Source organism: Helicoverpa armigera, chromosome 5 (genome assembly GCF_030705265.1).
Source record: "Helicoverpa armigera isolate CAAS_96S chromosome 5, ASM3070526v1, whole genome shotgun sequence".
Taxonomy (NCBI): Eukaryota; Metazoa; Arthropoda; class Insecta; order Lepidoptera; family Noctuidae; genus Helicoverpa; species Helicoverpa armigera.
In genome coordinates, this window is record NC_087124.1 from 5,862,490 (window position 1) to 5,887,114 (window position 24,625).

The following is a 24,625-nucleotide window of genomic DNA, read 5'->3' on the forward strand; positions in this document are numbered from 1 at the left end:
CTCATTAAAATATTCAGCCATAAGCCAGCACTCCAGCAGCAGTGTCGTCTTCGTCTTGTCTTTTGCTTTGTTTATGGTTTGTCTCTGACGGACTTCAATTTGGTTCGTAGTGAGTGATTGCTACTGAGTTTTAGAAATGTGTTTGAAATGGATAAAACTAATTATTTTCATAAAAGACTGAGTTTTTTGCGTAGTGAGATATAGTACAATATGTGTCGTATAAGGTTTTTGTAATTTGTGTTGTGATTTTAATGATTGATGTAACGAACCAGTGTACGGCAAGATGGACGAATTGTCTAAGGGCATGACACAAACAGGAAACACCGCTACAACTGACAAAATTCAAGAAAATGATGATGGTAAATATTCTAACGTATCATTGTTCCATTATATATAGTGTGTAAAGGGTGCAGGAATTGATAAAGAAAGGATGTAGATGTTTGGAAAAAATGTAAACAACAACGAAATCTAAAAAAAATACTGTTTGAATTATTACTCTTCGTTTTTGAAAAAGTTTGCACTCAAAAATCGGTAATTTTGGTAGGGTCTTGAGTAAACTAGGAGTTAGGAGCTGAACATAGTAGTCTGAAGCTCAAAATGTTGCTGTGCGTCGTTTCCTACCTGATAATTGCATTCTAGTCTAGAGTAATTCAGCTGGAATAGATTTTGTTTTTGCTGCCACCACATAAACTATTTTAATTGTTTTTTTTTTCTTTAATTATTAAAAGATCTTATCATTGACATGTTGCTCAAATTGTAGCAATTATTAATTATTTTGATGAATTTTTTAATCATATTAGTTTGTTAGACCATGCATTATAGTCCTGGAGTATGTGAAGCAATGTTTTTTTTTAAACCAGAGAAAAAAATCCTGTATTCATATTTATTATTCTTATAACATCCCATAATATCCCTAAAATAACAGGCAAAACCAAGGTTTTCAATAGTCTGACTCTAGCTTTTAGTTTTTTTGGTATATTTCGAATTGATAGGATTAGAGATTCCAAATCAAACAGTATTATTTTATAACATTTATTTGTCAAAATATCCTTTACATTATTTCCTTCCCTTATTGACATAGGTTTGCACATTACATGAGAAACCTTTATATTAGGTAGACACCAAATCAATGGCATGTTTGATTTTGCTTATATCAGCAGAATATAATATTTGATGTTTTATATGTACATATTTCAATAAACATTGTCAATACACAGGTGTCAACAATTACAGTACTTATCAAGGATCCTTGAAACCATTTCACAGTATTAATTGCTTTTCAAATGTCCTTTTAAAGCCATTCTCTGTACAAGTAAAATGAATATTATATTATTGAAAAGAGGTATGCAAGAAATTATTATTTTTGACAGTTTGTGTACTTAAATGCACCAAATCTGCTTTGCAGTACAACACTAACACAAAAATATAGTATTGATCTAATGTGATATGAAATAGAGGTGTTTTTGTATACTACGTTACCAATACAAGTAGTTAACAAAAGTAATTAATTATTAGAAGTCTTGACCCTTCCGTGTTGTGAAAACATTGACTACTTCACATATTATTCATTTTATGATAAACAGATATCTGAAAGCACTGATGAGTCTTTAGCTGCAATAATAAGTACTTATGAAGTTGATATCCCAAGTCAATTTGAATATTAATTCTTAAGTGGCTCTTTGAAATCCAAAGCTTTCCATAACATATTTTAGTAGTCGAATTTTCCTCATCTTTAATTATCATAAATAAGTTTGTTATATATAATTACTTATTCCATATCCAAGTACTAGAAAGAAAAGTAGATACTAATGTTGAAAGTTATTCATAATATTTTTCTCAAACTTGTTCACACGGTTTAATGTAAAATTGATACCTGTATTTAATTTATCCAGCTTAAATGTCAAATGGCAACGTTAAAAACATTTGCAAAACTAACACAAATATTTCCTGCTTACCATAATAATCATGTACCAATACCACACTATTGGTTGTAAGTAAATAGTACACACACTATTAAGTAACTTATAATATAACATAACTTTCAAATTAAAACTTAATACAACTCCAGAACACCTGCTGTGCCAACCCCAAATGAAATTGGGATAAGGTCAAAAGCATGATCATGATAACTTAACCCTTCAGTACAAATAATTTCTTAAAAAAAAGATGCTCCATGTGTAATTTCATAGCTTTGTTTATCAGTTTTAGTAGAATTTATATGCTGCAACGGTCATCGCCCCTTTTCGCCCAAGATTGTTGAAGAGCACTGCTTTTGCAGATGGCGTAAAGCGTGGTTTGCGGCACGCACGCCAACTATGCTAGCGTTGGTAGAACAACTGCGGTCATACCTCGGTGGAGGATGTGAGTGCGAATGCGTTTGTAGCATGGCGTGTTCTCAACAATTCCCCATCACAATTATTTAACTCACCATATTAAATAATACAAACTACATATCAAAAGTAAACTTTGGCAATATCAATGCTACATTTTTAAAAACTTCATGCTATACCTAATCAATAAATATTTTACTAGAAACCCTAGAAAAATCAAACTTAATCTGTGCTGTTTGCCTTATTATGTACAAAGTTGTTTCATTTCAGCTTTCTATAAAAATATAAGCGTTATGTCAACTGGACAGTAAATGTAAATTACTTAATAGCTTTTAGTTTTTTTAAATATATATAACTGTATCTGTCAAATTATAAAATGGTCACATGTTTGCTTTAATATACATAATAATGTCACACATAAATAAGCAATATGTCAGCAGAAATTGCAGGTAAAGAAGTGTAATCCATTTACCATTTCTATTCATTCGATTTATGTGTCATTTTGAAGGTTCATCAAAAAATGTGTTATGGTGTGAATACTGCTTATTTTATTATCACCATTTAGATATCATTATCTAAACTGCTGAGCACTCATCTTGAGTGCGTATTTGTATGATTGAATACTTTCATACTGCATCTGACAACCTACTCAATGTGTGAGGTACAGGCAACAGCATCTTGTTTTCGCGTGGTGTTGCATGCCAAGAGTGCCGGGTGTTCCCTATGTCGCAAGCGTGACTCAGCGACCCTGAACCATTAACATTAGAAAACGTGTTAAGAAAGGTCACATTTCTCGTTAGGTATATTGTTTTTCACGTTTCACCTACTACTAAGTACCCATTATACATCGAAGGCGTGCACTTAAATATTACTAATCCGTTCTTCATATCGTAAACATAAACGAACACTAGTAGACTATTTCAATAAAATACATAAGGGTCTATCTAGATATAAATTAATTGTATTTTATCAAAAGTGTAATGCATTATATGAGTAGAAAGTTAAAAGTTTATGTACCTATGTCTGGGTTATACGCGCGATTGCTCGTAAATCCTGTATGCTAATCCTATAATCATCCTCTAGGTTTAGTAGTCATATCTGAATAAACATACTCCCGTAGAACTTTATGATTATGTAGTTAGGGTAGTGAGAATAGCTACAAAATCACTTATCGTTGAAGCGTTAAATTATGACCGAAATAACAATGATATGCGCCGATGACCGATGTTTACAAGAGTTGGAACTCGCTCGGCATACCTCTGCCGTGTATTCTTGAAGGATCAAAGGAAGCGGTGGTTGTCAGCATCTGTTTCTTTTCAAGTGGTATTCGTCGTAATCAGATAAATCGTGTTCATGGTTCACGACTACCTTACACGAGAATAATTTGGCGAAGACTACGCAGTTCTTCAAAAGATCTATCTTATTTCAGTTATTAAAAATTAATAATATTAGAATTCTAAATACACGTGACGACAACCAAAGGTGTTCAAATGACAGGTGGGCGGAACCCACAAATTTCACGCGTCCTCTGATACACGTAGGGGTAGGGACTCGATACTCATCATGTTAAGATGGTAATTCACGGACTGACCGCGACCAGCGTTGCTTAACCCTTCTGTCTCTGACATAATATTTCGTACATGAACATTGAATGTAGACAATAATACATCCAACCGAGGGTTCAGGTCTGCGAAGCGATATTCTTGAGAAATCGCACCCGCAAGCCAGCAGCATGGTGTTAAAAATAACATTGATGCCAGCAAAGAGTTAAAGACGCATGACTGCGTCTTATGCCAAATGCCTTAAGTTCCACAATGAGCCTTATATGAAGACAGATCAGAGCCCGAAAATGACCTAATGGGCATGAACACTCTTGGCATATGATCGAAATGTAAAAACTTAACACTAGATAGGTACATATCCCGTGAACATAATGTGAAATGGTTGATACATGGTCCAATCAGACTAACTATTACGTATGTAGTTATGCTTTATTTACCTCTGATTATTTCGAATTCATTAGGATTCGTTTAAAAACTGATGCACTAGAATCCTTAATCGCAATCCTTTACTGTCGTTAATTGGGAAAACTTTTTCAACAGTAACATTCATTATCACAGTAATAGACATCCTGATCTAAAGATCAAGTTTTAAGCTACTGCTATCCTTAATTACCTATTCAGAATACACCATAAGTAGGTAATGCGAACTCTTTTGTGCCTCTAAAACTAGTCTCTGGCCCAAGCAGCTATTCGCTGATCTTACAATGAATGAGTGAGATGTAAAAGAGGCAGCTAGAGGCACTATGAGTGTATGTATGTATAACCCAACCTAAATTGGATAAACTATACCGATTTATACGTGACAAAAATTAGTATGCACCCTGGGTGTAAAAAGGTTCATTATCATTACACAGTTTCCTAGCTTGCCATTTATTGAAACATGTAGGTACTGTATGGAATGCAATAAATATTCTAGTTTAGTCGTAATCCGTCTGAGCCCCAGTCTGTACTATTTTAAATCGTAAAATGTGCGCACATATATCATAATAGAAATTTTATTGGTAGAGTGTTTAATCCAACTGAGTGAGAACATTCTGCATTGACTCGTTATTTTGTTCTAATACGATGTATAACATAATTGTATTGTGCTAAAGATCTCTGTTTGTGTGAAGATTACTTAATATGTACAAATTATAGTTAAACTATTTCTCTTATACATTTGGATACATAGTACACTATGTTTATGTAAGAAGTGGGACTTCTTATATCTCCAAATCCACAAGACATCCAGGGTTGGCAGTCAATTGAAATATGTTTTAAGAATCTAAGCCTTTACTAAATTATTTCCATTCGTATCTTATAAAAGTATTAACATTATGATTATTTACCAGGCTCGTCGACTCCATTAGTGTACGTGAATGAGACGTGTTTGGAGTGTGAGAGGGTGCGCGCGGCTTGCGAGCGGCTGGGCACGGTGGCGGTCGCTCCAAGCCCAGAAGCTCTGCCGCCGTCTCAGCAGCCCCCCGCCCCACCTTCCTACGTCATCACTTCACCATTCGACGGTGATCTGTTTGACACTGCACATAGAGCGAAATACAGGTGAGTGCTTAATGCTATTTCACATTACAGAACAGACCAATACTGTTTCGCGATGGTTTTGTTACCTTAAGTAATACGTAATAGTAAAAAATCCTAAAGTGAAAGCAAAATAATTTGACGTGGCTTGCTTTGATCCAAACTGAAAAGTTAAATGTCTGAGATCAGATACGAGGAAAAGGATGAGTAAAGGGATAAATGTCAATAACGACTTACCTACTCGAATAAAATTGCAATTTTCCAATGGTAGGTACTTGTGTTGCTAACTATTCGTTATTGACATTAATTTTGGCAGCTCGAAAGGCGTTTTTGCTAGTCCAAACTACTAATAAGCGCGTCGAATGCTGTATTGCGCGGTTACATTAACATCTTTTTGTCTTACACTCACCTACGCTTTTGTACGTGTAAACGCAACCGTGGAAACGTGGTGACGTTCAGGCCGCCTAAAATAGTGTTCATTAAGATGAACATTGCGATAAAACCAGCTTTTTAAGAAATATACGATATGATGTAGGTCTTATTTCATTGGGTTGTACCTGTCTCTTAATACTCATGAAAATAGTAATATAGCATGATGATCATCAATTGTTTTGAAAACATAACTCTTCCATGTCATTACCTACGGTAATATACATGAAGAGAGCATTTTTTTATTATAATGATCATGTCAAAGATTTATAGCAAAAATTCGTCACAGCTAAGTATTTCTAAAAATCAAACAACTAGAGACGCTTGTCGACACAATAATTACTTTCGATCTAAATCATGAAAGCAAAACCCTTTCTCAAGAAAAATAAGATTTGGCAGTTTTATTTTTAAATCTCCCTGCCCATGACTCATTGTGTTTAATTGTTCTTATGATGAGAATATACACAATAAGAATGCTGAAGAAACTCAGCAGCCAACTCTGTGAACTGCTGTGGGCGATGCTTACTTCAGTGCTGATTTATGATCAGCGTCAAACAACTATCTCCATAAATTATTGAAGCATGTCCCTGTCTATACTTTGGGTAGAAGGACATTAGAGTAACAGATTCCTTTAATTAAAGGAAAAACAAAAACCCTTCCTTACTGCGTTGTCCGTATTTACGTGTCATGCGCTTTTCTTATTAAAATATTTAAATAATGGTTAATTTTCGCAATGTGCAACATTAAAAGTGATCTACCCTTATGATGCCTCCTTCCACACCACCCTGTCAAATCGCTAGTTCAACAACCCTGATTTCCTTTAAGTTGTATTTTGTTCGCATCGAAACTATAGTCTGTCTTGAGTTTGATTTATGAGTGGCAATTTGGCGGCTCCTTATCGTTCAATGTGTTCATTAAATTCAGCTGCGGTAGAATTGAGCTGTACGGCATCAGCAAGGAGGCGCTACGCTGCCCGGCGCCATTGTTAAAATGTCGGGATATTTATAATGCTGTTCTTGTAGTTCGAACACCATTCCCTCGAGCTCAATATATGGATGCATTTAATTCCTATTGAAGTGCTACAGCCGGCACGATGCTGTTTAGATGATTCTGATGAGAATTCATTGTTTATTATTTCATCTCTCTAACCTGACTCATATAATACAGCGTTCTATACGCATAAAGCAAAAAAATATATTAGCCTGATCGAAATATCGAAGAAAGAAGGCAAAATCAAAATCACGATTCTATAAAGACCGTTATGACATCTTCAAGAGTATCATCATTAAATACAATGACCAACACATAACTCCCATCAAGTCGGGGTTGTTTATAAACGAGGGACCTTCTACTCGTAAAACGGCCGTATGTTACGGTGACTGTTTCATAGAAGGATGGATGTAAATAAAGGTGCGTGTAGAGTTCGCGGGCGTGCGACGCGACGACGTTCGGCGTAGCGCGAGGGTCGCCCTTGTGGCCGCGCGACGCTCCTTGCTATTTTCGGCCTCACATTCCTCTCGACTGTTTTTCAATCTAACGTGAAACGCATAACGCGCACGCCGTTTGTGCCTTTGTTTTCGCGGCACTCGCGATAAAACTATTAATCTGTTTCATTTCTCGAATTAGCACGAAATAATAGTCAACGAATACGCGAAATTAAAACGAGATCATGTATGCTCAGATTTCCGTTAGAAGTGTATGAGGTAACCTCCATGACGATGATAAAGAGTGCTAGTGAGTGGGTCCAAAGCGAAGCGATAGTGTCGAGAGCACGTCGGACTAGTGCCTGATTACAGTGAATGTGATAGTAATGGGGCCCACGCGGCTACCACCTACACCCGAGGAGGAAGATCCTCCGCACCTCGTCGCTCGTGCAGAATCAAAAGCTTTTGATAATATTCAGCCCATTTGCGATGTGTAAGACTTTATTTGATTTATGTTTGTTCTAATAACTGCTGTCAATTTGATTTCACTGAGATGAACAACTTGAATAATTTTGTTTATTGTGGGCGATTCTTTCTGGTCGTTCCCTCAATGCTGAGGATCGTGACTGTATGTCAATCTTCTCCACTCGGTCCGGTTCTGCGCCGTGTGGGCGATAGGACAGTCAAAATTTCATAATTACTTCAATTGTGAATTTTCACAGAAGTTTTGTGTTCTTTATGCTTGATTTTCCCTGTTCTGTGTAAAAAATGTTCTTCCTCGTATGTTACAACTACAGCCGTTATGAGATGCCGTGATTATATTAATCTTTGGCATGTGTCAATAATATCAGTTGATATCGATTTTACACGACATTTTGATTTAGTCAATTCTCAAGTTCGATACATAAGAGGATGAACGGGTGTAGTTGCATTCCTACCAAAATATTTACACACGCCTTGAATGAAGCGAAAAGCTGACTGCCAACTCATTCTAAAGGCATTTATTTCACAAGATTCTTTAAAATTTACTATTTTAAGTTTTCACTGAATCTATTTAGTGCATGAGTAATTTTCGGAACAAAAATATGCTATTTTAATATTTAATTGAATCGCAATGATTGTTTACAAATTCGTGGAATTCGACTGTAACTCATCAAGTATTTCTAAAGCGACAGATAGCTATAGTAGCGTTGTATGCGGCATCCTGTGACGTCAGGCCTACACAGTCCCAATAGCGACTCGTCGTCGTCAGAACTCAACGCACTTTTCTTTCCGAGAGCTCGCGTCACGCTGACGCCCACCATATCCAACAACACTTTTAATTCACATCTTCGCGGATAAACTCCTTGCCCTATTAATATTTTCTACAATGACATACATATGAATAAAACGAATTCTATAATTGACTCAAACGAACTGGCGACTAACATCCTCCATTCAAGCAAAGTATAATTCCATGTATGTTTGGAGTTTCAGTAGTATAATTTCGAGTTTTTATTGTTATAAATTGTGTCTGGATGCGGGCAGCTTCATACAGGGAGGGTACTCGGTCACAATCCGTTAACCATCCATGGACTGCTATACTTAATAACGATAATTAATATTAAAAAAACGGCTTCAGAAGAAGAGGTGGTTTCTCAATTCGGCCGTACACATTTTCTTGTTGGTTTTCTTTTTCTTTCCGTGTATATATATCTTCTTTGTTCACATACTTTCATTAACAAAAATACATATAAAATGCTAGCTTGTATAAGAACTTACTGCGTCCCGACCATGGCTATGGCTATTCACTAGTAACGATTGTTTTGTTATGTTGATAAGCGGTGCCATGTTACATTATGTACCTACATACTTACATGCCAATGTGTGGTGCCTACGTGCATTTCATTAAATCCATTGATACCATAACAAAAACATGTTATTTATTATTACTTAGTGGAAGGCTTAAGTAATTTCTCACAAATTACGACAAATTCAAAACAAATAATAATACCTACTTGGACTAAATATTCAACGTTAACAGCAGAATTACAATTAGTCCGATTACTAGAAATAATTCCTTCGGGACGCATAGAACTGTGGAGAACCTCTAAATACATGTTACAAGAAGTAAACCAACTCTGTGCTTCATGTTGACGGTTTGTAAGTTACTTAGTAAAATAGGAGAGTGCATTGTATTACATAAAGAAATTCATTAATATTCAGCGTGAGGTACTCCGGATATGCACCGCTAGTTCTAATTATAAAAGGGGTCGCTACAACATAGCTGATGTCCAAGTTTTCAGCTTCGAACCAACATAAAAGGAAAGCCCGCCTGTGACCTGACTTGATAATATTTTCATACTACTGATAAGGTTAACTAATTAGTCGGATGTAAGCAAATTGCTAGCTTATAAATTGCAACTGTTACTTTGACCGGCGAACTGTAATTGATATGCCTTCAATATTGATAAGTTTATCTTGAGTACCAATGCGACTAACTGAATATTTTGTTTCAAAAGTATAATAATGGGTTGGACGGAATTTTATTGTGCTGTTGCAACATACATTTAACTCGGTGCAATTAATAAAAAAGTTTAATTGTGAAACAACTCTACTCACTCGACCCATGTTACGCTGCACATTCGAAAATGAAATTGAGAGTGACAGAACATTTTTTAATCGATTTTTTACGTAGAGAAATAGACAAACGACATCATTACATTCTATAAAGGGAAGGGACATGACACATTTAGAAGGGCTTTTGGTATTTTTTAAGGGGCATATAGCTGATAGCTTCGGATGGTGATGCATTTAATTAACAAATTAATATAATTATATACTATTGAATCAGATTAGATGTATATATGATTTTGTTATTGACTATGTTGTCTGCTAGTAGCGTCACTGTAATGACTGTTTGTATTGGCACGATAGACAGATTTTGCTTCATTTGTATATTCGTGCAAATAATTTTCACATATAGTAGGATGTACAAAAATATTTTAAGACCTAATATACTAGTCATGTACCTAATCTGTATGGGTAAATGTCTTTCTTATTGTAAGTGAATGGGGTGTTCTTCAAACATATATTATTTCCTGTTATTAAATTGGTACCTATGTCATGAGTAGCAGGAACAGTTGAATCAGAATCGTAGATTCATGAAGGGAAATATATCAGCACTTCAAAAGATAACATGTCATTAAATTATAAGTATTCCTGGTACAGTGTTTAATCGACATCTCTAAACTAAATTCCGGCGATAATGACTATGCTTGAATATTGTTCTAGCCTTAGTTTAGGAGTCATAACAAATGTTCTATAGTGAATAGGTACCTAAACGGCAAATATTTAGCGGAGGGCAAAAACTTATGCATTTTAGAAGCCAAATATTTCGTCACCCTTCATTGTCAGTGATATCAAATAGGCGTTTGATTGTCTAGGTGTGAAGCACCTTGGGTAGCATAGAAGGCCGCATCGTTTGTGGTATGGTGTGTCACAGACCACACGTCATAAAATAATCAATAATTTACCCACGTACATGGCTATTTCAAGCTTTAACGTAACAAAGAGGTTGTCTTATGACTTTCTTTTATTATGTATGAATGGTAGTTACTTTAAAAATAAACCTCAGCTGGGTAAAATATTTAGACACTGAACTGGCTACATAGTTAAGTCTATACTAATTCTTGATATGTTTGTGTGTTACAGGGTGCTGGGCCCTACGGCAGTGTTGCAGCTGTCGGAGCGCGATGAGCCTGCGCCGGCGACCGCGCGCCCGCTCTACTCGCTCGCGATGCGCGGCGCTGTCATATGTTTCTCAGGATTCCGGAAAAAGGATGAACTTGTTAGTAATTCCAATTTATGTAGGAAATTACGTGGTTCCTTAGACACCGATAGTTATTGACTAATTCTTGAGTTTTACGTAAACATCCTCCTTATCTTGCAAAATCGGCTCTTGCGGTCGGGTGACAAGAGTGACAATATTGATAAACTCGAAACAGTTTTACAGTCAACCAGCTCCAAATTAACCAAATCTGCCTTCAATTGAAATGAATGCGACTATATGTAGGAACATTATCTTTGATTGTATCCTATTAAATGGCCGTAACTGTTCAGAAACACAAATTTACAATTTAAGTAGTTTATGGACGGAGGAGTACTTGAAGAAGAAAATAATAATCATTCAGTTCAATGTGTACAATTGATGTATTATTCGGCAGACGTACCTGATAACCCTGATCCACTATATGGGCGGGTCGATCCGCAAGGACATGTCGAGTAAAGTGACGCACCTGATCGCGGCCGCGGCGACGGGCGACAAGTACCGGTATGCGTCGGGCTTCGGCCTGCCCGTGCTGGCGCGCTCCTGGGTCGACGCCTGCTGGGAACGTCGCGACGACCCCGCCTGCCTAGCCACTGATGATGACGTCATTGTAAGTATTATCTAAAGTTATGTCTATTGACCACATTATTAAATTAGCTCGTGGCCCAGCAATGTACAAAATCAATAAAATAAAATTGTTTTTTGTTTACTGTTATACTTCTTTGGTTACCACATCGAACATACATAAAACATTGGACATATTCCTTTTGGAATTCGGGAATGTTATTTCATTGTTCTGTTGTAATTTTTTCGGGATGCGCGAAGTAGTCTCTCGGGACGTCGGCCCAACCTCAGGATATAGCTATAATTCATAATTTTTGTAGTAAAATACTCATTTTGTTTATTTATGTCGTCATTGCAGAAGGAACACAAATTAAAAGTGTTCGCGGGCGCTCGCGTCTGCTTTGTGGGTTTCCCTGAAGATGAGACCCAGCACATGGCGGAGGTGCTCGCCAGCAATGGCGGCGGCACCTGTCAGCTGGACGACCCTGACTGCACGCACGTCGTGAGTACTGCATACCTGTCCTATTACACACACACACACACACACACACACACACACAAAACACGTGTCTCAATGTTGTTCGTATTTAGGGCTGCCATCTCGAATTTCGCCAAACCCGGACAAACATTAAAAAAACCCGGACATTTGGCGTAAATCGCATTTTTTCCAGGAACGAGTACGATTTTTTTTAAACAAAATGATACGAAATTTGTAATCCATTTACTATTAACATATACTTAAATTCAATGAGGTGCTTCCTTGCATGAAAATTGTCCGGGTTTTCCCCGGACACTTCTTGAAACCCCGCCCGGACGGCCCCCGGACGCCCTTCAAACGAGGACAAATCCGGGGAAACCCGGACGGATGGCAGCCCTATTCGTATTAGACTTATTGCCGAACATAATGCAGCTGATAACCTCGATAATGCTGGTAGTATTCTATTGATTACATTAACTTCAATTGTCCTTCTACGCGGCAAGCCAAATGTTTACAAACATGACGAACACCGAAGTCGCATTAAACATTGTATTCTCAAGGTCAAACATAGCTGTTTAAAAAAAAAACCTTTTTAACAGTCTGACGATACACTTAATATAATCGTTCGTTAAATTAATTAATTTATCCTACCAACGACACACAATGTCCTACAGAATATTTACCTCTGCATAACATGCATACATACCGGTTTATTTATATAATTCATGGCACATTACACATAAATAGTAACTAATTTTAATTTTAGCATTATGAAGTCAGCATGCGTGTAGTTACTATACTTGGGTACACAAATCACTCTTAGTTAGATATACATTGTAGATAATATGAATAAGCTAGTAGCACACCTATGTTGTTATTAAGACACATTTTACACCTCTTTACTTCTTCCGATGACTGCGTATTTATTAGCAATGCCTTCAATGCCAGCAGGTGTTTGATGTACAATTATCAGTACAAATAATGACCCAATGACAGCCGACTCAATGTCACGTCGCGTGTTTTATATGCACACTGAAATTGTTTCGATATTAGAAACTCTTTTGCGTTTTGTTTTTTCATCTGTTGTTTATTTTATCCCAATATCCCGACCTGGTCTTCAGCCACTCGGGATAGACCAACATGTAAACCACTTCCGCATCCCTCACCGCACGACACAAAGTCGACCCATTGTTTCTTTTTATTTCATTGTTTTTTATATTCATTTTGTTGTTATCACGAGTTTCATGGTATTGTTGGTTCACTCATATTCACTGCTGTGTTTAATTGCGCACCTACCTCATCAGCCTACGTGTACATATACACACGACCTCCATTTTCTAGTGTTGTTCACATTTTTTGTTACATGTGTGAGTTTATGTGTCGACTTGCTTCCTTAATATCCTCTCTCATGCACAGGACACTATTTACATTGTAGATATACTTAATCTCACAAGCAGATCAATTTCATTTATTTAAATCGCTTCTCAAACACCTCTTTCATAGACTTCAATTATGTTCAGAAACACTTTGTAAACTAAACTGAAATTACATATTATCAATCTTCGCTAGGCAGTCGCTTTCTTTGTTGTAACTACCTCTATCGCGATAATAATATTATTATTGTCGTCGTGCATGTTTGTATTGGAATGGCTTCATTACATCATTGCGTGGTGTGTTTCACACATGTTTCAGGTAATGGCCAATGGGGAGACTTTCGGTCGTTCGCTTATCCTATCGCCCCACCCTAGTACACCTAACTCCACGAAACCATCCCGCAGCACTCCCAACAACCGGTCCCAGTCCACTCCCAAGAGCTCCCTGTACCGCCGCCTGTCGGCGCGGCTGTCCGGCCGCCGCGCTAGCCCCAGCAAGCGTAGCGACGTCAGTGCCGACGTATCGCACGATGAGCGAGAGCAACGCTTGCAGTTAGCTCGGAACAGTATTAGAGATAAACACGCCAAAGCTGTTTGCAAAGATCAAACAGATGACTTCAGTATTAGCTTTGTAGGAAAATCGTTTACTGACGACTTATGTTATAATTATGACAATACTAAAAGCCCCCCACACGTTGAACGTGTTGAGTTGCGCAAAATTAATATTTCCGATAAAGAGAATAACAAAAACCTGTCTCAGCTCGTCCATGGGGCAGACAGAATTAACTCCAAAGACAAGAGAGAAGTATTTAGAAATAAGTCTATGAACGTTTTCAACTTAGTTGATTGTCTCACTGAAGCGGGATCTTTACACTCGTCACTCACGAAGAGTTTGTGTGATCTCGACTCCAAAGATGAACCAGTATTCTTGTTAGCCAACTCAACTGTCGGCAAAGAACTGCAACAGTCGACAACTACAATATCTTCCGGCAAAAAAAGAAGTCGTAACTCTACAGATTCTAATTTCCAAGTAAGCACAGTTGATGCTAACTTATCACCAGACAAATGTGAAGAAAGTAACTGGAAGTCTATTAAAAGGCTTAAAATTAAAGACTCTTTTAAATTTAAAAATAGGCCGACTATATTCAAAAGGACGAAAAAAGATTCGGTTACTAAAACGTCCGGAGAAATTGTAGTGGAGTCCGTGAGTCCAGACAGCGTGAAGCCGACCGACCCAGCTGGGGAATTTATAGCTTCCACATCGTCACCCATCAAAGAAGATGATAATGCTTCTATTTGTTCAATGAACACAAGCAAACAGTCAGGATTTTTTGATATATCATTTGCTTCAATTAGAAGTTCCAAAACTGTAAAATCCGCTTCAAAACTACGAAGAAGTGTGAAGTCATTTACAGCTTCGTTTAGGAGCGAAAGAAAAAAGAAATATGAAAAGCGAGCAGAACGTAATACTGTAGAAGTTGACGCGAGCCATTTACCTTCAGATCTCAAAAACGTTTCTACACCAAAGAGGGTATTTGATGGAATGAATTTAGATATTTCTCCAGTACAAGTAGATACAGTGGACAGCACTGACCTGGCCACCCCGGTCAGAGACAGAGATGCTGATGTAGATGAACTGGATGATTCCACCGTATTTAAAACCCCACAAAGCCTATGGCTTCGTACTCATCGCCATTCAATTTGCGGCGGTTCCGAGCTGCGTATGAGTAGCGCGCTGAGCCTAGCGTCGGCGTCGCCGCGCCTCGGCCGCGCCGGCCTGCCCCCGCCCGCCCCCGCCGGCCTGCCCCCGCCCGCCCCCGCCGCCCCTCCCGCCTCCCGCTCCGCCCGCGACCAGCCGCCGCCTGCCTCGACGCCCCCCATCCGCGACGCCCACACCATATCGCAATGCCATGGAATATCGCTGCCGGTACTAACACTATTTTATTCAATACTACTAAACTTATAGTAGCTTTGTCATGCCATCGAACATCAGCGGTCATGGTCTGTGTCATGTACATGTCGAGACTTCTCGGCCTCGAAGTGGTCCTCGCTGGAATGCATGTCATATAAAATATATCTGCACCTTGAAATCTATTTAGACGCTTAATGGGGCGTGCGTACACAGATACGCCTTCACAAGAATTGTGTAGGAATCCCGATGAACGGGTCTAGTGGGTAATGGTGGAGGAAAGCAATCTCAGAAGTTAACAGTATGGTTCGTAATATTTCCTTTGTGAATGCAGGTCGTCGATGAGCACAATACAGTGGTTGCGCCGGATTGTTCGACGCGGGTGCACGTCGTCAAAGCCGAATGGTTCTGGGCTTCCGTGCAAAACGAGGAGGCGCAAGATGAGCGAGATTACCTATTCAAAGACGTGAGTATTAAAATTCCTGATAATATTCACTCAGTAATAAATATTTAACATTGATATTAACACAAGTATTTTATTTATTAATATTCTAAAGAATTTTTAGTTTGATGAAAGTTGAATGAACTGGAGCGGTATAGTAATAGTTCTCCCTTGCGCAGTACTTGGACGAGGTGTCGCGGCGCTCGTCGGTGGGCGGCGCGGGCGCGGTGGCGGCGGCGGAGGAGGCGGCGGCGGACGCGGCCACGCCGTCGCACCTGCAGCGCCTGCGCAAGCGCAAGCTGCGCGGCGGCGACTCCGCGCTGCACAAGCGCCGCTCCTCCGTGGGCGACGCCGTGCTGCTCAGCCTGTCCGGCAACCTGCTCGACTGCACGCCCTCGCCCGACGGCAAGCAGCTGCTCGAGGGTCAGTAGCACTAACCATCTGTTTCATTACATGCACTAGTAATTCAACTGAAAAGTACTTTTCACCAGATTGATAACTGTTGTGTCAACAGACAACGGTATAATCATATATTTATGTTTTGTTGTTTATAATAACGTCATGTTGAACTCGTGCGCTACGTAGGTATGCTATTATGCGGACGCTCTGACCGCTCATTGTTCGTCCACAGAGTCTGAGGTCCCCGACACGGTTGTCAGGAAGCTGCTCTCGCCTCGTCAGCAAGTGTTTATGGAGCTGCTACAGACAGAGTCCAATTATGTCGGAATATTGCACACAATAGTTACGGTAAGGCTTTTATATACATATACTCACATTAACATAAAATAAAGAAAAATAAGTTTTTTCTGTGACAATAACTTATTTACAATAGATTGGTTTCTAATTACAATAGATACGATGCATATAATGAGCGTGATGTTAAGTATTGGCTTTTGTTGAGTTTGAATATAAGTATAAAATATCGATAATTAAATCTGTATTCAACCTACTTACAGATGTTTAAGCAACCGTTGGAGGAGATGGCCGAGGACGACAATAGTAATGGCAAGAATCAAGCATTGCTCAATAATACTGAACTCAAAATTATATTTGGAAACTTACCGCCTATTTATGAATTACACCAGTGAGTATGAACATTGTAGATTTTTGCTTTCTGCTTTTCGATACCAGCAAAGTCCAATTTTTCCCTATTTAGTTCCACTAATTCATGACTCTCAGGAGCCACCTTTGTAGACACCACATGAGTGATGAGCTCTCATCACATTTAGGCCCAAATAACATTTATGTCATCAATGAACTTGGATATTGATGAAAACAAATGTTTATGTTTACGTTAAATTTTCATGGTAAACAGTTGTTTTACGGAAAACGGACAACAATAATATTTTGATGAATATCGATATTCATCCTTAGTGTTAAAACTAAACACGTAATGAGCATGCGTTGTGTTCGGTGTGCAGGCGCATGTTAGAGGAGCTGCGGTTCGCGCAGGCGCACTGGAGCGAGGAGACGAGCATCGGGCGGCTCGTGCTGCGCTACACGCCCGACATGGTGAAGGCCTACCCGCCCTTCGTCAACTTCTTCGAGAATACCAAGGAGATGCTGCAACAGTGCGACCGTGAGAACCCAAGGTATAAATATAAACGTCATTGTATCTAAACCTCTTTGATACATCATTAAGGTTCCACCATTAAAAATTATATAATTTTTAAAAATTAAAGTGTTGAATCAAAAGTTTTAATATGTGATTTGTTTCCTTTCAGATTTCATGCATTCCTGAAAATCTGTCAAACCAAGCCAGAATGTGGCCGACAAAGTTTACAGGAGCTACTAATAAGACCAGTGCAGCGATTACCTAGTATAAGTTTATTACTTGATGGTAAGACTACTTTATTACTTTACAATTAGACTAGATGTTTAGCTGTATAATCTGTATTCCAAAATAAAATACTTGTATAGAAATAAGTCTGTAGCTCAAAATCAACATTAATTTATTCAAACTTGGCTACAAAACAGCACTTTTCGGACGTCAAAAATATTAAAAGACAGCCCCAAGACGTCCACTCTTCAGCACTTCCTATGTGTTTTTGCTGTCTGCCACTCATCTAAAAGTAATGTTTATTTTGCTTTGTTTAAACCATTTTAGTCAGAACGGATCAAATATTATATGTTCGATCGTTTTTTTAATTAAACTATCTAGTTTAATTTTACATAATAATGCAGAATATATTTGATATCGTATGTTATATGTGTATATCAGACATACTGAAGCACACGCACAAGAACAACCCCGACCACGGCGCGCTGGTGCAGGCGCTGGCGGGGCTGCGCGAGGTCATGTCGCACATCAACGAGGACAAGCGCAAGACCGAGGGCCAGCTGCAGATGTTCGACATCTACAACGACATCGACCAGTGCCCGGTAACTACACTCAAACACACACACACATGTTCTAACCTACACACAGACCAGTATGCTGACCAGTATTGATGTATAGAATAGTGTTTGTGCTCGTACATACGTATACTTATTTTTTGGTGAAAAAGCATCTGATGATCTCTCCTGCTGTAGACTGCATCGTGAGGCAAACTTACTGTTTCAAACCCACCATGTTCTTTCTTTTCCTTCAATGTACTTGTACATAAACAAAAGTACTTTTATGTACCGGTATATATATAAAGCGTTTTCGAACTTTAAACTTTTTCGAAAAATCCCGCAGCCTGGGCAGGCTTTGGCTCTAGTGGACCCCACCCACAAAGCACATTGAGTCATATTTCGAAAAACACGCAAGACTATGTTACTCAAGGATTATGTAAAAGTCGGTTGGAACCCTCGTCGTTTCATGATTTGTATTGTACGCAGGCCCACCTGGTGTCGTCTCACCGGTCGTTTGTATCGCGCTGTGAAGTGGTGGAGCTCTCCAAGGAGCTGTCGGGCCGGGGGGACCACCTCGTGCTATTCCTCTTCACTGACACCATGGAAGTCTGCAAGAAACGATCTAAAGTGAGTATGTTGCCCGGGATTATATTATTATTGAAGCACAAAAAATACGGAAAGTTTATATATCGGGTGTGTCGTTCATAATCACATAAAATGAAATGCGTTAATATACTGGTTAATATATGTCCATTAACACAAAGATAAAAGAAAAATACGTAAAAATAAAAAAATGTTTTTTTCAAACAAACTAAATGGAATAAAAATGTGCAAGAACTAGAACACCATATAAAAGTCATTCATTACAAACAACTGAAATTCTCCCTTGAAAACTGACAGCTGTCAACGGATCAAAACATACGATACTCCTAACCATCGATATATATGTACTACGTACTAGATAGAACGTTCCGAACAAAAATCTTACCACACTGAACTGCAGTGCAGACTATGCAGTGCCCAAAATGGCAAATCAGAGCGATTTTGACGCCTGCGTCAGATGGATGTCTATGAAACGACAATTATAAAATAGAAAATACATATTAAGGTATAAACTTACACATATAAACTATTCGAGAGTCAAGTTAGTAAAATTACACGCTGTTCATGCTATTACAACGCTTGTATATCATACTTTTCATTTATAATTCAATTTTACAAATATGCATTAATTTGTTCCCGCCCGCCATCTTAAATTATGGATTAAGAAAATCGTGCAGAAACAGATGTGCCATAAAACTGGCAGTAGGTAAAATATCAATGAAAACAGACTTCACTTTGTCATGGTATGTTCTTACTTTCAAGAAAAAATAATTAAATTCGCGAAAATTTGTGATAGCCCTCTTAAGAAAAAAAAACATCGTAATTAATATTAAAAACTCTAAAAATAAGTTCCTGGTTTTAATATATTACATGATTTTGCATTCAATTAGATATAAATAAACTTTTTGATATATTACATGATTTTGAATTCACTTGGATATAAACTTTTTGAGTAATGAAAAATGTAGGCAAAATACGAGCGACACTTCAGCAATTAACATCAATGAGGATGACTACATGTCACAATACGTCAACGAGATGTCAACAGACGACATAAGCGGGTAAATTATTTGTATGGATGTTCTTGTCTATCGCTAGAATATATGTCAATGCTCCTAACTTTATCTCTGCTTTACACATGATGTTGTAAATTATAAAAACGAAAAATGACTCCTGTGGTTAAACCACTGAATGGATTAGGTTATTTTTTTTACAATTCGCCATAGAATATCGCGATATGATTTAATGTGATTGTGAACGACACACACGATATAACGGCGAGCTTATCCCAGAGTTGGGTTCTCTTATAGCCAACCTTTAAGCGATAGAGTGATTTGATAGAGATTGGGCAAATCACAAATGCACAATAACAATGAGTAAATGTTTCTCAAAATAATTAAATCATTTCATACTCATCTTTTTATTGCATACTCAAAGTCATTTGTCAGACAAACCAACATATAATGACTTTTTACATTGTATTTCAGGCTTTTAACAGTAAAAGCCCAACGAACGGCACGGGCACGATGCGGATAGGCTCGAGCAAGCCGTACCGGCACATATCGCTCATGCCTCTCAGCACGGTCAAGCGCGTCGTCGATATCAGGGAAGCTGAAGGTTTGTACCATTTGTTATATACTAATAGTATGCTTACCTACTAAATTATACTAATGTATAAGGAGAAAAGATTTGATTGATATGTTTGTTTGCATAGAATAAGTTACGGATCTACTGAAACAATTTGAATAATTCGTCTATCTACTGTTATGAAACTACCTTCTCTGTGCTGAACATGGGCTTTTTATCCGGGACGAGAGTGAAACCGAGTGGAACACCTAGTTTATTTTGATACAGATACTACGCTTCATTCACAAATTTGTGCCCATCTACGAACGAATAAGCACAACCTCTAAAATAATTGTATATTTCAGACTGTCACAACGTATTTGCGCTGATGTGCCGCAACAATCAAGAGCTCAAAGAGAAACTCTATTCCTTTATGATTACTGATGAAACCGTAGACAAGTCACATTTTCTTCGACAACTTTGCAGACAAATGGCTAATACCGTCTGCAAAGCTGATGCTGTAAGTATTGCTCATGTTGGTTTACCCATACATATTACCATAAGCAACAAATGCCATCATGCTTGTATCAGCTAGGTATTTATGGTTGAATATTTAGTTTTACAGATATCAGGTACCACATTTCGCAAAATGGATATAAAATATTAATCGTCACTGATTTAACTGCTGGGCCTATATTATAATTATAATATTGAATATTTGCAGGATAAATTTCTGGCGTGCCTAGAGTCGCACCAGCTCGACATCGACACGAGCGAACTGGCGCTCAGCACACTGTCTAAGGTGTCCAAGTTCGCCGCCCGCACCAGGATCAAGGTAACATCACGACACTAACACAACCTTTGTTTATACTGTATCATATCTTGCCGAGAGTCCAGGCCAGGCTAACAAACTTTAGGCCCAAAACACACGTGTTTGTTAACCGGCTGACTCTCGAATCCAGTTTTAAAATATATGTACATGAATAAAGCATGAATTAGACGAATATTAGCTTAGCTTGGACATAGAATAACAAGCACATAACTGTGATGTTGGTAAGTTACAAAAAATTCAAAGTGCTACCTCAAGGAGTTCGTCACAAGCATCTCTATGTAACTAAGGCATGATATTGTAGTCTGCAGTCGTTTTGCATTCAACTATGTCAACGTGTTATAACAATCAAAAGTCATACATTCATTTACTCGCCGAGTTGAAATGGAATAGAAACAATGGCTAAGAACTTTTTAGTACGAATCGGGATTTTTTAAATGGGGAGTAACAAAATCATGAGTTTTTATGCCAAACCACTAATGTATGGGTGGGTTAACTTAGCCTCAACCTCAGTATTTTTAAGTTTTTGTGGGCACATAATGTATCTACGATACGGGTGCCTGCACTTCACAAGAACAAGAATGGTTGCGAATGTCGGCGAGTAACAGCGACTCGCTATGTCGCGCTGTAGTGGTCAGTGTTGGCATAGTAGTGCAGAGACAGCGTCGTGTTGTGTTGTAGCTGGAGGCGCTGGCGGGGCTGACGGGGCTGCTGCGGCCCGAGCCGGGCTCCGGGCTGCTAGACACATGGGTATTGCGCGCTCACTTACTCGCACAGGTCTGACGCGCCTCTGCCGCACTCCTGAGCCCCACTAATACCTTCATCCGCACACTGCTTCCTGTTTGTCACTATAATACTGTGTGCCGTCTGCGTTGCTCCGTTCAGTTAGATGTGCGCTGACCAATTCTTATGGATTATAAAAACTTTTAATAAAAAAATAAAACCTTCGACTTCAATAATATACCTAAACATCCAAGTCTTACAAATACTGTAACCTGCAAATCGGTTCAGCCAAACATGAGATAATCTCGCTCAAACATAGATCAAACTGAAAACCTAATTTTTTAACTGTCAACTCAACTGTCAAAGAAAAAGTCAACTGAAAAGAAATATCACTCAAATGAAGGTCGGAAAATTATGAAGAGTATTATAACCCTTAAACCTTGCCGGCGAGAATGCACTTCTGTCTGAACCCATCATTATAATCTTACTCATTTGTCATCCCGGTTATGGAGGATTATTCATTTAATAATAATACATGTCATTGGAATTTGGGAGACTACTAAGTGCTGCTGTAATCAAAGCACAGGAATCAGTGTGTGCTCAGTAATCAGTCCATCGTTGCTTAATTCAGTGACTACTCATGAAGTATTGTATAACTTGCGTTGCCAATGAATGTTTTGCTAAGTAAACAGCTCAATTTCTGCACAGAGAGAGCGAGGGTCGAGTGAATGTCTTAGTTAACGCTTAGCTTTAAGTCCTTGCACACATTAACCGTCGTGAGCGTGCCATACCAGTGGTGTTTAACAAGTCATCCATACATACTCATTTCCTATTGTTTCTAAACATCTGTGTCATTGTGGACGGAAAATGGGCATGGTTTTGTTATGTGATGACATATTGTCTAATAAACACTGTTAATTGATATTTTGGGCTTCTTAAATAATTGTAAATGAGACTAATAATGACTTTAAAATTATTTGAAATTATAATAAAAGTAAAGAAATAGCATGTTCAGTTTGTAAAGTAAGTATTTAACCAGAAGCCCAATGTAAATAGTGTTGTATTTTTTGCGTATTTTACAATATACATTAATTTTGCCGTATGTCGTACAGGTGGGTCGAGCGTTTTCGTTTAACAAAACGCCGTCGAAGCTGAAGCGCGCGATGTCGTCGATGATCTCGCCGTTCGGCTCCACCTCCAACCTCACGCCCGCCTCGCAGCTCGCGCAGATGAGGCTCGCCAGCTGTAATAATATCAACGTGAGTCAGCTTACACACAAATAACTATAAGAGTGTCCGTTTAACGTGAAAATTCATATTTTGGGTTTTGATGTAATGTCGTTCAGTATGTTAGTGGTGCGTGACCGGTGTGTTGTGTGGCAGGAGATGGGCACGAGCGGCGGCGGCGCGGCGGGCGGCGAGGTGCTGGTGGCGCCGCTGTCGGTGCAGCCGACGCGCAAGGCGGCGGCGGGCGCGGCGCTGCGGCGCTTCTGACGGCTCGCGCAGGCGCCGCGCGGCAAGCACTACTCCTTATTTATTCTGTAACGCGTCCGGCAGCGCCGCCGGACTGATGGTGCAACGAGTGCCTTGGATTGAACCGTGAACGGGTTTGAATGGAATTGATTGTGCAGGTTTAGTAAATTATTCGAAAGTATTTTAAGAAGTCGACGGCCTATCGAGATCGAAAACGAGTGTCTACCGTTTATCAAGGTGTGCTTAGGTGTTGTAATTAAATCGTATAAATTCATAATCATACAAGATTTACCCTTGAACAGGGTTATCGAGCAATTGCTCGGCTACCGCCAGTAAAACTCCACTATTTCAATGAATCTTGTAGTTTTATGAACTTATAGTCAAATCTAACTATTCTCGTTATAAACTTTGGTCAATTTATGGCTTAACCATCTGGCCACACATTTCACATCAACAAATCAATACCATCCTTAGCTCAATAATACAAATTTAGGAAATATTATGTGCCAATGTTTAGTTAAGTAGCAGATTTCGCAACTGTTTTGCACAATTACATCTTTTCAATCTATATAAATATATTTTAGAGGAACCCTGCAGACATCTTGATCATTGATTTGTTGATAAGTGATAGTTTTTGAATATAGATACTTTGAATGTAAAATATGCAAATAAAATATAAATATAATACGATGCAATCGATGGCCTAAGTTTAGCTAACTTACGAATTTATTCATCTGTCAACATGTCACAGAAACATTGCTGATATTATTGAGATTTAGTTTTTGAAAATAATTTGTACATATGTGATATTTTAAATATATTGTGAAATAGATCATAGCATACACTAGATCATAGTAGAATACCCACGATGCAATCTGATGGTGATTCAGAGTTTTTAATGTTTGCATTATACTTTGCTAATAGACAATGAATTACTCAAACGTTTGAATCAATCAGGATGGGTAAATAGGTGTTGTGTAAATAGTGTACGGAACATGAGCAGCTTGTGTAAACTAGGCGCCCTCGAATGTATCTTTTAAATATATTAATTCGCGTCTGTAAGTTATATGAGTCTCACTTAGGCTACTGTCATCAATCATGTGTACACATGTTGCTACATTGTACAAAAGAACAATATTTATAAATATTTTAAATGATTGAATAAACATTTATTTTCAATCAGTTGTGTTTTTTGTTTCTTGAAAACCTCATTTTAAAAAGCTGATTCATCGTAATTCGTTTATCAGCGTTTCGGTTTATT

The 24,625-nt window shown here is 38.4% G+C and overlaps 1 protein-coding gene across 6 annotated transcripts; it reads left to right on the top strand.

Moving 5' to 3' along the window:
• The first annotated feature begins 27 nt into the window (after positions 1 to 27).
• On the top strand, positions 28 to 24,543 carry LOC110369697 (protein ECT2). 6 transcript variants are annotated; one of them, XM_049842841.2, is made up of 21 exons: positions 28 to 359; positions 2,279 to 2,361; positions 5,224 to 5,431; positions 10,954 to 11,089; positions 11,466 to 11,678; positions 11,991 to 12,134; positions 13,803 to 15,410; positions 15,727 to 15,858; positions 16,014 to 16,257; positions 16,466 to 16,581; positions 16,791 to 16,918; positions 17,256 to 17,426; positions 17,559 to 17,674; positions 18,056 to 18,216; positions 18,658 to 18,798; positions 20,262 to 20,391; positions 20,706 to 20,860; positions 21,065 to 21,175; positions 21,851 to 21,946; positions 23,005 to 23,151; positions 23,275 to 24,543. In XM_049842841.2, exons 2-21 carry the CDS (start codon positions 2,316 to 2,318, stop codon positions 23,383 to 23,385), a joined length of 4,314 nt encoding a protein of 1,437 aa, XP_049698798.2. In that variant the 5' UTR covers positions 28 to 359; positions 2,279 to 2,315; the 3' UTR covers positions 23,386 to 24,543. The 6 variants fall into 6 exon arrangements, with proteins under 6 accessions (XP_049698798.2, XP_021180886.3, XP_049698797.2 ...); XM_021325211.3 differs by lacking the exon at positions 2,279 to 2,361 and having other exon boundaries at positions 29 to 359; XM_049842840.2 differs by lacking the exon at positions 2,279 to 2,361 and having other exon boundaries at positions 29 to 359; positions 21,851 to 21,919.
• Positions 24,544 to 24,625: the final 82 nt, after the last annotated feature.